At 37.6% G+C, this 14,731-nt stretch overlaps 1 protein-coding gene across 1 annotated transcript in view; it reads left to right on the top strand.

Annotated features, from left to right (window-relative positions):
- The window catches only part of SGCG (sarcoglycan gamma), a 78,634-nt gene that overhangs the window by 40,344 nt on the left and 23,559 nt on the right, over window positions 1-14,731 (top strand). Inside the window, exons 3-4 of the mRNA NM_001014276.2 lie at window positions 2,809-2,896; window positions 12,710-12,829. Of these exons, the coding sequence (NP_001014298.1) occupies window positions 2,809-2,896; window positions 12,710-12,829 (208 nt within the window). The remainder of the gene's footprint in view (window positions 1-2,808; window positions 2,897-12,709; window positions 12,830-14,731) is intronic.

Genomic DNA, 14,731 nt, shown 5'->3' with positions numbered 1-14,731 from the left:
GGAGCTCATGATTTAAAACCATCCACCCTGCCCATTGACCTAAACACATAGCAGTTGTGTTTGATAAAACAAAAAGGTTGTATTTAGAAACATATAGATACAGTCAAAAATGAAATGAAGATGAAACACACAGTGGTAAAGCTTTACTTGAAATGATTATCTTTGAGGTTCATGGTCCTGGAGAGTGGTAGGGACAGCTTACCATCAAAGCCCACAGACGAACAGAGACCAAATGGCACCTGATGGGACTGCTTGACTCCAGGCAGATCCACTGCATGAGACAGCAATGAAAGGCAGAAAAGAGTTGCACCTACAGCCCAGGCTTGAATATAGCTGTGTATGTGTGGAATGGAACCCATAAAGATGCCAGAGCAAGACCCAAGTGTCACTGAGGACACAAGCCCTGAACCACCATTAGAAAACTGAGAAGCCTGGGGGTCTGAATGAAAACGATGATAAAGTCTTAAGACAGGCTGCATGAGTGCCAAAATTAAAATAGATCCACACAGGGAGCTTGAGACTTGAAACTTGAAACCACATGAGGAAACCTCCATCTAAAATAAGGACACCAAGGGGCACCTGAGTGGCTCAGTGGTTGAGCATCTGCCTTTGGCTCAGATTGTGATCCCAGGGTCCTGGGATCAAGTCCCATATCAGGCTCCCTGCAGGGAGCCCACTTCTCCTTCTCCCTGTATCTCTGCCTCTCTGTGTCTCTCATGAATGGATAAATAAAATCCTTAAAAAATAATAATAAATAAATAAAATAAGGAGGCCAAATGAACTCTACACAAAAAGAGAATCCACTTCCATCAAAGTAAAAATAACCGTTGTGAAAATGACTAGAAGAGCACACTTAAGACTCTCACAGAGATGTACTGTATGTTGGCTAATTGTCTTTAAATTTTAAAAAATCTCACAGAGTTTAAAGCTATTTTTGAGTGGCTTTTATTAAAAGAACAAGAAATTACAAATTCAAAACAGATAAATACAAGACGGAAATAACGGGGAACAGATTTATGTGCTTTTATTGAACAACTGACAAAACTGAGGATGTATATGGAACAGTGGTTTTCTCTGTGGTCTAGAAGTTCACATATTGAAACCTAACTCCCAAGGTGGTATTACTAGGAGATGTGGCTGGCTTTGGGGATATTAGCTCATGAGGACGGCACCCTCATGATGCGATTAGTGCCCTTACCAGAGAGCATGAGAGATCTCCCTCATGCCTTCTGCCATGTGAGCTGGAAGGAACCTTCTGTGAACCAGAAAGTCTCACAGGACAGCAAATCTGCCAGCACCATGATCTTAGACTTCCCAGCCTCCAGAACTGTGAGAAAAGCTTCATTGTTTATAAGCCACCCAGCCTTTGGTAGTTTGTGATAACACCGAAATGGAATAGGACAGTTTTCAAACACTGCACCATGGCAGTCAGGATAGTTCTCTCTGAGAGAGGAAACAAATGAGGTGAGCCCTAGGACTACCCCAGTTTACTGCCTGGAGAGACTCTCTAAGGCCACAGTGAGGGAGAGGACCAAAGCAGAGGCAGGTCTTCTCTCCAAGTTGAGAAGATTCAGTTAGGAGTCCAAGGAAAAGCAGCCAACCTGAGGTTCACAGGGTAGAGTACCATGGAGGAGGAGACCACCACACACTGAGAAAGCCCAGAGATTGCATGGGGTGTGCCCCTCTTGACCCCGGGGCACTGTTAACTCTTATTATTGTGCTAGTTATTTTTGAACAGTGCAAAAACCAGTATTAAGGTCATATCATTGGATAAAACATGAGATGCCAATAGATCTGTCTGCTTCCACAAAGCAATTTGGAGAATTTCAGACCTGCCAGAGTTCCAGAGCCCTCCTGAAACTTCTTTCCTTCTGAAATTTCACGTTATTCCCTACAACTTTGGAAGATATTTGGTTCCCTCTGAATGGATCATAAACCTACCTGAATCTCACCACCCAATTCTTGCGTTCTTTTTGAAGAAAATTGTTTATATAAAAGCAAAAGATGATCTGTAATACAAAACCCCCCTCCAGAGCTATGATACCACAAAAGGCACCAATGTGCCCATGAAGCCATTTTATCTTTCAACAAAAAATTCAAAGAACATAAGCATCTGACAAATTTTAGAAAGCCCTTTTGAAATTTTGAAAACACTTCACATTTGGAAAATAAGTAACATGGTATTTATCATAGAAAAACTAACCATTCTCTGATTTACCTCCTAAATATATATCGTGTCCTTGACATAAATAATAAGAAGTGAAATTTTAGTTCCTTGGAATAGAAAAAACAATGATTAAAAGTTGATTATTTTAGATCTTCACTTTGAGAACTAATGTGGTATGTTGTGGCTAGTGCACATAAGCAGCAGAAACCCAAAAGAAAAAAAAAGAAACCCAAAAGAGTATTATAATTTATTTTTTTAAATGTTAGGACATCTACAGCAACAAGGAAATGAATTTTGCCACCAACCACATGAGCTTAGAAGATCTTGAGCTTGGAATGAAACCTCAGCTCTGCCATCCCCTTGAGACCCTGAACTTAGAACCAGGGTTGACTCTTCCTGGACTCCTGACCCACAAAAAATTATGACATAATAAATATGTATTGTTTTAAACTTTGGGGGGAAAGTACATTCATTTACTGTTTCATGTAATATAATCCAGGATTTTAAAATACTGTATAGGGTCACAGGATCTGTGACTATGGAGAAATTATCTCATATAAATCCTAAGTTTATGAATGAATATAAAGATACAGTCATTTTAAATAGTATGTATTTGTCAAATTTTATAAATGCCTTCCTAGGACTCATCTCTGCTTCTGCAGTCAACTCAGAATGTGACGGTCAATGCACGCAACTCTGAAGGAGAGGTCACAGGCAGATTAAAAGTGGGTGAGTCTGATTTCACAGTGCTTGGCATGTAATTGTTCCATGGGGAGCTGTGCTGGATGGATACATTTTTTTCTCTTCTAAAAAATTCAGAGTTATTTATGGACAGTTAAATTATGAGTTTTCTAAATATCATACTATGTTGACCACAGAGAATAGTTGGCATCACAGGGAGACAGTCTGAAGTATTCTAATTAAAATTATTTTGATTCTAAGAAATAGAGGACCATTCAAGGTAGTAAAAGAAACAATGATTATTACAGAATGCAAAAGAATCTGATCTGAGACCAAAGGAACCAAAGTAGTTTTTTTTTTAATGTGTTAACTAATGTTATTATGGTAATCATTTCACAATATATACAAATATCAAATTATCAAATTGTATGCCTTAAACTTACAGAATGTTTCTGTCAATTACCTCCAATAAAGCTAGGGAAATCCTCAATATATATTAAATAAAATATCCTTACCCAGAAACATACATAAAACAAAAACGAAGTTATGTATTGATCAGTTGGTGAAAATGTGAAAAGAGACTCACAGGCACCTAAACCTTTATTTCCCCTAGAAGCCTGGGGAGGCGCCTGGGTGTCTTACTCGTTTAAACACCTGACTCTTTATTTTGGTAATGTTGTGATCTCAGGGTCATGGGAATGAGCCCAAGTCAGGATCCATGCTCAATGAGGAGTCTGCTTGTCCTTCTCCCTACCACACTTGCATTTCTCTCTCTCTCTCTCTCTCTCTCTCTCTCTCTCTCTCTCAAATAAATAAATAAATAAATAAATAAATAAATAAAATCTTAAAAAAAAAAAAAAAGAACCAGGGCTAAGAGCCAAAAGATTCTCTCTCTCTCTCTCTCTCTCTCTCTCTCTCTCTCTCTCCCAACCTCCTCCTTCTCCCTTCCTTTCTTCTCTCCCACATAACCCTCCTTTCCAATGTATCTTTGCCCATTGTTTTCACTTAGCTGCATCAGTTCTAACTCTGTAGGCCCTACAGGACCTCTCTGGTTCTTCACCTGATTGGCTGTAGTTCTCAACACCAACCACCTTAGTTTTCAATTGCACAAATTCTAAATTCACAACAAACTACTCTTATTGGTTCACCTAATATGTTTAACCAGCTGCCCTTGGGTCAGCAGTTCACACCCATCCAACCAGCTAAAACCAAAGAATAATCTCACCAAGGAGTGAGATCCCATGGAATCTCACGTGGTGATATGATAACAAGGATTAGAGAGAAAGACCGTAGATGGAAAAAATGACAAAAGAGGAAACCACCCAGTGAATGGAATACGTACCCATTCTCTATACTATCAGCAGTCTATAGATGTGCCAAGTCCAAAAAATTGTGTGGCCCTTTGGATTATGGGAAGACAGGTGAATTGTGTCCTGCCAACACAAACTAGTAACTTTCAGTGTCTCTTTTCTAATGGCTGTTTTTACAAAACAGAATAATGTTACATTGGAACCTACTGCCATATAATTAACCTAATGGTACCTTTTTATCATACTAATACAAGAGTTCCATATTATATGTTCTTCTTTAATCTTTATAACTTATTCCTAATAATGAATATATCTCTTGCTTAAAAGTTTGTTTGATCACTAAGTTCAGTGAAATTCTCAGTGGGTGTAGAGATAAATCTGAGTTTATCCAGCATACATGGTCTTGAAACTTATCTAAATCAAATCGTATTTTCTTAATGAATTATGTAGTATCATGATTTATCTTTCACCTTTATTTCATAAAATTCTTTGACTGTAGCTTTTAAGTGTTTGAGGGATTTTTGCTCATCTTTTGTCATGTGTTCAACATTTATCGGATGCCTATGTGCTACTTTCTATATGCTCTTAAGTACATAATAACATATAAGTAATATACATGTATCTCTTAGGAACTCCAAAATTAAAAGATTCCTTTTACACTCCTATAAAATTGATTTAATACAAATACTTCCTCATTAATTTTTTGTTGAATGTGGATTTTCATTTATCATACAAGAGAGTTAGACATAATGTAAACCTGTCTCTAATTGCATGAATGAAAAAAACTGAAGCTGTGGAAAGCTCATTTGCTTAAGAAAACATCACTATGTAGCAGAAAAAGCCAAACCAGGAGGTAGTACAAATTAACAGTTATCAGGGATTAGTAGTTAACAGGAATGAGTAGTTAGCAGGAAAAGCAAACCTCAGGACTTATTTCCATCAGTCAGGAGTGTAACACTCCCTCTCTCCAACCAGATATCCCTAAATTATTGCACACCAGTAACTGCCCTGGTTCCTGCAAGTATGGTTACCATTTTTGTGACCAAGAAATGTACTTAAAAGAAAAAAAAAAAAAAAAAACAGAAAAAAATTTCCCATTAGAATTACTTTAGTTTAAATTAACCTTAAATCATGAGTTTTAACCATGGTGTTTCATGCTTGAGATTGTGTTAAAAAGAGTGAATTCCTAATAAACTTTCACTGGAAAACCTCTTTTATATTAAGAACCCTGAATCAGGGAATACCACTCAGCTCACCAAGGTTATTTTCAAGTAAATGACTTCCCATAATCACAGTCATTCCAGCCTCATCTTTTCTGAAAGAAGCTAAATTTAGCCAACCTGGATATTAAAATGTAATTTCTGTGAACTAAGCAAATTAATCCCACTTAATTAAATGAACAATTGTTTATTACAAAACTACTGAAAAAAATGGCAACCAATACAGTCAAAACCAAAAGTTTAAATCCTAAAAGAAATCAAACATTGACAAGTAATCAATAATAGCTAGCATTTCAAATCCTTGAACTGAAAGATACCAATTCATAGCAACAGTAATGGAATCTTACTAATTCTAAGTGCAGCTCTGGTTAGCACAGTTAATTTTCTTTCAATTTCAAATAATAGAAATGAATTTTGTTTAGCTTAAAAATAAGACACGCCCAGAAGTAAGCAAGCAGCAACTCAGATGGGCTGGCCAGTTTTGGCAGTTGAGTTTAACGAGAACTTAGCCAGTGGATCCTGTGGAGCACCAGCTTTCCAGCAACTGGCCTGGAATACAGAATGTGATCCAGCCAGACCACTGGCCTCTACCTTGAGGGATTTCTATAGCATCGTAGTCGCTACCAATCCAAGTGGACCTATTCAAACTACAACCAAATAAACCCAGTGGAGAAGCTGGGGATGTTTATGGCACTGTTTGGTCACTGCCACGCAGACATACAAGTCATTTTCCTGGGTGCTGAAAGAGACCCTCTGCTACAATCACACATGTCTTTGATCCAGGTCTTCGAATAGCAAAGCTGAGAAATAAGAATCTCATCAATCCATCAAGTTTGTTAGGGTTCTTAGAACTTCTGCATTGCCATGATATGCTTCTGCAAAAGACTTTATATACTCATAGTGTGCCTAATATAAGGCATATAAGGTAAAACAGAAGAATAAAGTGAATGTAGTATTACAGAATTCCATGCATGCTCAATTACGAGATAGCAGTGTACCTGCAGCCAAGATATCTTTCCATGTGATGATTTTTAACTCAATGGAAGAAATATTAGAAATGAAGCCAAAAATACCAGCGTTATCCCAGCTGCATATTTCTCTGAAGTCACCAAGATATTGCTGCTTTGAAATCCTTCCTAAGGAAATAGGAGAAACAGGGTAGTGACTCAGGATCTGAGGATGAAGGGCCTTGTAGTGCAGTGTGCCACAGAGAAGAGAAGCCCCCAACATACAGTTGCAACAGGCTGTGAATCTAAGAATGTACTCAGGAGACAAAAGCAGAATAACTGAGAGGTTGACTTTTCAGCTGTTCGCTTGATTAATGATTCCCCAAGTTCAGCAAATGAATTGCTAAAGCACAAAGCATGCTCTGAGAAGAGGTTTGAAATGAGGGTGATGTTTAGAGACGCTGTCTTCAGATTGATGGGAATTCATGGGCTTTTGCTCTTTAACTTTGATCCTTTTGTACAAAGGTTTCTGAAACCCCTTCAAAGGGCAAAAACCAAGAGTCTTCTGTTAGCTGCACAAGTACATCAACATTGCTCTAACTGAGGGCAACAATTTTGTAATTGACAAAAAGTCTAGGGAAGTCATGATAGTGATAATCAGTGCTATCCAAGATAGCAGCTCGATATCCTTTCACTGGGATCCCTCCAAGATCTACCCGGTGTAAAACACACAAAGAGAAGATTGTGATGACATCTTCTAGAACTTTGATTTGGCTTTTCTGAGCACCATATCCTCAGATGTTGTAGGAGATTCTGGGGTGAGTCTATAGAGGTCTTGAGAGAAGCAAGAGTGCAAAGGGGTGCCTGAGTGGCTCAGTCCATTGAGCATCTGACTCTTGATTTCCACCCAGGTCATGATCTCAGGACTGTGAGATTAAGCCCCATATTGGGCTTCATACTCAGCAAGGAGTCTGTTTGAGATTCTCTCCTTCTTCTCCCTCTGCCATTTGCATATTCTCTCTCTAAAATAAATAAATAAATCCTAAAAAAAAAAAAGAAGCAAGAGTGCAAGAATATGAAGAATATGATGCTAGATTACATCTCCAGAGCAGACATTCTAGAATTGAGAAAGAGGTAGAGAATGACAAGAGATAAGTGGGAAAGTACCAGTCTTGGGGCAAGAAGGATGCCAAAGGTGAGTGGGTTTACATGTGTCACTCTTTCCTGAAGAACAGTGAGAACTTGCCAAGAGTCTGACTAGTATGTTCACAGAGGGGTGGAAAGCCAAAACTGGTGCCCTCAGAACACTTCTAACCAGCGCTGATCTTGCAAAGCACTATTTTGAGCACACAGTTGGAGTGCAGGAAGCAGTTCCCTGTACCTGCAGTGAGCTCTCCACTTGCTAGCTGGGAGACTGTTCGGAGAGTGACCTTGCATCTTGGACATAAAAATCATGGCATGTCCTCAGGAGAATGTGCAACACCTTGTTATTATAATGCAGATTAGGGCTCCATTATGATCACAACACTTCATTAATGAAGATGATAAAATGGCGTAGTGACCAGCTGGGTCACCTGCAGCATCTTTGACTGTGTCTCCTTCAGAGTCATGTGCTTCTGGCATAGGAAAGTGTGGAAGAACCTTGAGTCTATGTCTACGCCAGAGCCTGAGAGAACTTGCTCATTCCCTAGAACAGGTTGTTGAATATCTGTGGAACAGGGAGCAGGGATCGTGGATGACACCCACAGGAAGCCACTACCTGATGACACTTGGAAGTGATTGTCTTTAACATCACAGGCATGACACTTTGAACAATATAGAGATGCACACAGTTGAACTTAGAAGTAGCAGTATTGGCTTTATGTAATAAAGGAAGCATTTTTAACTTAAAAAAAATTAGGCAGATTCTAATCCAGAAAGATTTCCAGAAAATCTACCTAGATTTTCTTCCAACTGAGGAACAAGCACAGTGCTGCCTCAGGAAAGCCAAAAATGAAATATACTGAAATACCACCAGTGGGCCCAGAAACACATGACTTATACTTCAGGATATTGAATGTTTCCATAAGAGCCCAAGTCTGTAGAGCACACAAGATTAACGACTACAGTGGCTGGAAAGACAGACTAAAAACAGTACGTTAGGAAGAAAATCCAAATGAATTCACTTTCCAGTTCAAAAAAAAAAAAAAACACAAAGGGGAAGACCTTTATGATGAGGCATTATAACCAGAATACCCAGTCTGAAAAATAGATGTTCCCTCAGACAAAAGGTAACACCACAAGATCATGTCTGAAAAAGAAGAAATATAGAATGAATTTCTTCCCAAGCAAGTTTTCCATTCTGGGTATAATGTTAAATTTGTATAATTTTTCTGAAAACTAGTAAGTCAAAAAATATTTGCTTATGTTTAAAAGTTTTGAAGTTCTACATTTTGAAAATTTTTCAATAAAAAAATAAAAGGGGAACTTCTTTGAAGGAAAACACAATGTTTATTTAGGAGGATGTGCAGATGGGTGAAGGATGCCTGCAACATTACTGTGTCAATGCTGTACAAAAAGATATAGTCAGAGACCAGAGACATGGCAAAATCTAACAAATATATATATACACTCCTGTTGACCCAATAATCCCACTTCTAGGAATCTATCCTGAAGATACAACCCCAACAAAACAAAATATGTGTGTAAAGTTCTTCTCTGTGGCAATATTTCTAATTGCAAAGCATTGGAAACCACTCACACATCCATATGTCTGGGTAAATGGCTGAATGGCCAGTATATCCATGTGGGAGGTACCATGCATCTGTAAAAAAGGATGAGGAAAATATCTAAGAGTTGATATGAAGTAAGTTCTGGGATGTATTTGTAAGCAATATAAAGTAGAGAAGAGAATCTACTGTATGCTACCTTTCATGGAAGTAAGAAAAGAATATAAGAAAATATATATGTGTTTGCTCATTTATGCACAAGAAATAAAGGATAAGCCTGAAATGTAGAGACTGATTTTTTGCCGGGTATATGTGGGAAGAGGGTGGGGGGGTGAGCCTGAGATGGAAGGGGTGAAGAGGAAGTCACACATCCCATTGAAGCTATCAAGGATTCTGTATGTCAGGACAACCTTGGTTGTATTTTCACCAGCAAAACCCTCAAGCCAATTTTGCAAACTTAATTGGTCAGAACATAAAACCTTCCTTTATTTCCTTCATTTTTCATTTCCTTCTTTGTACCAAAGCCTTTAATGAAAAAATATTACTTTACCCAGATAGCTCTTATTTTTATCAGCAAGGTAGAATTTTTATTATATTTCTTAAAGAACTCCAATGGAGGATTATTGCTTAGCTCTAATAAGCGTTCAGCTAGGTTAATAAAAACCAGTAGAATATTAATAAAATTTAAAAGCTTAATTAGAAACCCAGTTATTTTAAGAGATGACTATCCCTATGATTATGGGCTTGTCATCACTTGGTATATTAATAGTGTTTTCTAAAGTGAAAACATATTTAATTTTTTTACATATTTAAATTTAACATTCAATGTCTGCTTGTATTTAATAAAACAAAGATAGAAAACTGTGTGGAGGTTCCTCAAACAGTTAAAAATATACCTGCCCTACGACCCAGCAATTGCACTGTTGGGGATTTACCCCAAAGATACAAATGCAATGAAACGCCGGGACACCTGCACCCCGATGTTTATAGCAGCAATGGCCACGATAGCCAAACTGTGGAAGGAGCCTCGGTGTCCAATGAAAGATGAATGGATAAAGAAGATGTGGTTTATGTATACAATGGAATATTACTCAGCCTTTAGAAATGACAAATACCCACCATTTGCTTCAACGTGGATGGAACTGGAGGGTATTATGCTGAGTGAAGTAAGTCAGTCGGAGAAGGACAAACATTATATGTTCTCATTCATTTGGGGAATATAAATAATAGTGAAAGGGAATATAAGGGAAGGGGGAAGAAATGTGTGGGAAATATCAGAAAGGGAGACAGAACGTAAAGACTGCTAACTCTGGGAAACGAACTAGGGGTGGTAGAAGGGGAGGAGGGCGGGGGGTGGGAGTGAATGGGTGACGGGCACTGGGGGTTATTCTGTATGTTAGTAAATTGAACACCAATAAAAAATAAATTAAAAAAAAAAACAAAGATAGAATTTTATTCACCTCTGTGCCTTTACTCAAGTATTTCCCTCTACCTGGCATGTCTCATTCTCCTTTCATCAGGGAAACAGAAACTCTTTCTTCAAGGTCAGTTCAGACATGATTTCCCCAGGGTGCCATTTCTGAGCCCTAGAATAGACCATAGGTTCCCTGTCAGGGCTCTCATTGGATCCTGCCCATGCTTGTATCACAGCACTTCCCAAATTGTCCTGAAACTAGGTTCATATGCTTTTCTCTTCAGTGGGCTATGAACTCCTCTAAGTTGTGAGCTACATCCCACTTGTTTATGTATCCTCAATTCTTAGCACAGAACCTTGAACATGAAAAACATGCCATAAATTCGTGCTGAATAGTACAGACTCACTTTTTTGCATTTTCATTTTTTAAGTTTATTTTTTTTAGTCATCTGTACACCCAACATAGGACTTGAACTCACAACCCTGAAATCAAGAGTTGCATTTTTGCATTTCCTTTGACTTGAGTAAAGGTTCATTTGACTTTGCTACTTATGAAAATTATGCTCCTAAACTCGTTGTCTAGTTCATCACTGTATATGAACCAGTAGTTACAGAAAAAGTATCAGTCATGTAGTTAAACCCCTTTTACCTAATAAAACCTCCTAGAACTGTTATATGAATTTCCAGGAAGCTCAACAGTGAGGTCTTACTGGATAAATTATTCCAGATTTTTTTCTCCCTGTCAATTTTACATACCCATAGCTGCATATTCATCATGTAATGCAAAGCAATATTTATACAATAACAGTATAAGATATAGCAGTGTCCCAGAAGAGGTGAAAGGTGACACTGAGTCCCTGAGTGACTGAGACTGGGTGAAAGTACAAAGAGCAGAAATACAGGCAAGTATCTAAAAAATAAAGTCTGGCTTCCTTAAGGGAAAAAAAATTCAGAGAGGAAAAATGAGTTCCACTTTATAACTGACACACATACACACCACACACACACACACACACACACACAGACATATTTAAATGAAGAATCCCTGAAGACTCTTGCAATACCAGTTAATGAAATAACATAAGAATATGTTGTTGACCATATCCAAAACTGTTTAATGTATTCTTTGAAGAGCTTCTATTTCATTTCTGGTTAGGTATCCATCAACTTTAATGAGTACTAGGAAGGATACAGGGACACACACATAAAAACTCTAAGACATCCATTCATTTTCTCAGTATCTCTCCCAGATAAGACTATAAAGCTAACACACAAAAGAATTAGGAAACAGATGTAGTTCCTTGTGCAAATGCTGAGAGCTGCATTCTGGAGAGATTAATCCATTATGCTGCCAGGGTTAGAAAGACTGGAAGCACAAAGATGAATTAGGAAACATGAAACGATGAACACCTGAGAGTAGACAAGGGTCACATATGTTCTTGGGGACACAGTATCCCCAGTGCCCATCACATGGGAGTATCCACTAAATCTTTGCTGAGTAAATAATGAGTTGGCAGGCAATGAGTCTAAAGCTCATCTGATGAGATGAAACTTGGAGGGGAAAGGGGAAAGTGATACCTCTGTCACTGAAATATAAAGAAGGAAGGCATAAACAAGACAAAAATGACATAGGGGAAGGGAAAGGACAGAAACCTGAAAGCATTTTTCCACGGTGATGTCTGTTTCCTCCAGCGTGTAACAGGTGAGGACCTCTCCCAAGAATAAGGGCACAGGAGGAAATCTGATATGATTCATCTTCTGGGTTGACATTGGTCATTGAAGTGAGCCATTCATAATATGGTCTTTCACAAATCTCACATTTTCAGAATACAAAATCCTTAGTTGGTTAATATTCCAAAGATTACAAATTTCAATAATCTTCAATAGAAGAAATATGTTATTTTAGGCAAGTTGTAAAGTTGAAAAAACCTTTGGATAACGTGTCCATTCATAAATTTGATCTAAATTGACACATTTATTTAGTTTTGTTTTTTAATTTTTTTATTTGAGTTTAGTTGACACACATGTTACATTCATTTCAGGTGTACAGCATAGTGATTCAGCATCTCTATACATTATGCTTTATAGATTTAAGCTTAGAACTTAAAAAAATTAATCATAGAATTAAAAAGAACTATTGGTAACAGATTTTATATATTTAGTAATTTGGTATCGCTGGGTGATATGACCTGTAAACATAGAGATTTCTGACACTACATATAGTAAACACTTCATAATAAACTATTTTAATGAATTGTTCAGGTCCCAAAATGGTAGAGGTCCAGAGTCAACAGTTTCAGATCAACTCCAAGGATGGCAAGCCACTGTTTACTGTGGATGAAAAGGAAGTTGTGGTTGGTACAGATAAACTTCGAGTAACTGGTATGTGATAACTTTTCTTAAAATTGAGATGTAATTAACATAATATTCAATTAGTTTCAGGTATACAACATAATGATTTGATATCTATATCTATTGTGAAATCATCACTACAGTAAATCTAGTTAACATCAATCACCACACACAGTAGCAGATTTTTTCTTATGATGAGAACTTTTTTTAATTGCCGTGTAGTTAATACACAGTGTTGTATTAGTTTCAAGATCTAGTCTCATAGCCACTTTCAAATATACAATGCAGTATTGTTAACTATAGTTACCATGCTGTACATGACATCCCCAGGACTTATTTAGAAGTTTGTACCTTTTGACTCCCTTTACCCATTTTGCCCAGGCCCACCCCCAACCTTTGGCAACCACCAATCTGTTCTCTGTATCTATGAGTTTGACTTTTTTTTTATATTCCACGTATAAGTGAGATCACACAGTATTTATCTTTCTCTGACTTATTCCACTTAGCATAATACCCCCATGGTCCATCCATAGTTGCAAATGGCAGGATTGATGATGTCTACTAGCATTGCTGAATTAAGTGGATTAGTATATGAAGAAGACATCAGAATTCTTGATAAAGTATTATTGCACTTCTTCAGGCAATGAAATCTGTACAGAAAATAGTCCAAGAAACAGGACCAATTGTTTCAAACCAAGCCATCCTACACAAGGCATCGCTTAAGTGAAACTTTTCTTAGCCTAGGGCTCCTTCCAGGTCTTGATGTTAATTTTAGTGGAACAGGTGAGAAAAATTGATAAGCAACTAGATTATTTATTACCTATGTGTATGTATCAGAATGACCTGGAGGGCTTATCAAAGTGTATGTTGCTGGGCTTCATCCCCAGAGTTTCTGAATCAGTAGGTCTGGAATGGGACATGAGAATCTGCATTTCTTGTAAGTTCTCAGATGATGCTGATGCTTTAGTGCTAGGGACCACAGGCTGAGAACCACTCCCTAGGCTGACTTGTCCAGAAAAAACATGAAAAAAACATATTGGTACCATATAGCTGCTCTCCCTGGCATGCACATATTTCAGTTACCTTCTTAAAGATAAGTTATATTCTTCTTCTCTTTCATAGTTATTTTTGTCTGAGGTGCAAATTTCTTCCAAACTCCCCTTCTCTCCAATGAAAATAACTAGAGCAAATATACTACACCTGTAAGTACTGTGTACTTTCCTTGTCATTATGCCACTATAACAGTATGGAGTTCTTTTCACCAAGGCAACCCTGAGTGGTGAGTATATGAACAGTACAGTTTTGATCCAGAACGTGACTCTTCTCAGTTTTTCAATATGTTCATAGCTTCCCTAAATTTTGTGATTAAAGAAATGCAAGAAATTTTACAGTTCTGACTTCTCTCCTTATTTCTTCTATCTGGGGTGTTACTCCCTCTCTATAGTGTATAGCTCAGAATTTCTCAACATTAACACTACTGACATTTTGGCCTGGATAATATTTTTGGTGTAAGTGTGGGGCTATCCTATGCATTGCAGGATATTTAGCAAGTATCCCTTAACTTTTTGCACAGACTCCGTAGCATTATTCTTTCCCCAAGGAAAGATAACCAAAGGTTATCCCCAAGGGTTATGACAACCAAAATGTTTCCAAACATTGCCAAATGTTTTCAGCAGGATGAAGGAGTTGCAAAATCACCTCTAGTTGAGAACCACTGATTTACCTTAAGCCTACACTATTTCTCTGGGCTTTACTATCATTTATGTATTTATGATTATGTATTATGATTTAATGTGTACTATCTGCTAATAATTAAGTTAAATACCTGTAGTACAAAATAATTAAGGCATACTTCCTTTTACATAATGTTCATTTTAGCTGGAGAGCTTTTAACATAAATTAATTGGCTGGACACAGTCTGCTAAGGACTGT

This window comes from Canis lupus, chromosome 25, assembly GCF_011100685.1.
Source record: "Canis lupus familiaris isolate Mischka breed German Shepherd chromosome 25, alternate assembly UU_Cfam_GSD_1.0, whole genome shotgun sequence".
NCBI lineage: Eukaryota > Metazoa > Chordata > Mammalia > Carnivora > Canidae > Canis > Canis lupus.
Note: the sequence above shows the minus strand (reverse complement) of the source record. Positions and strands in the feature narration are given on the sequence as shown.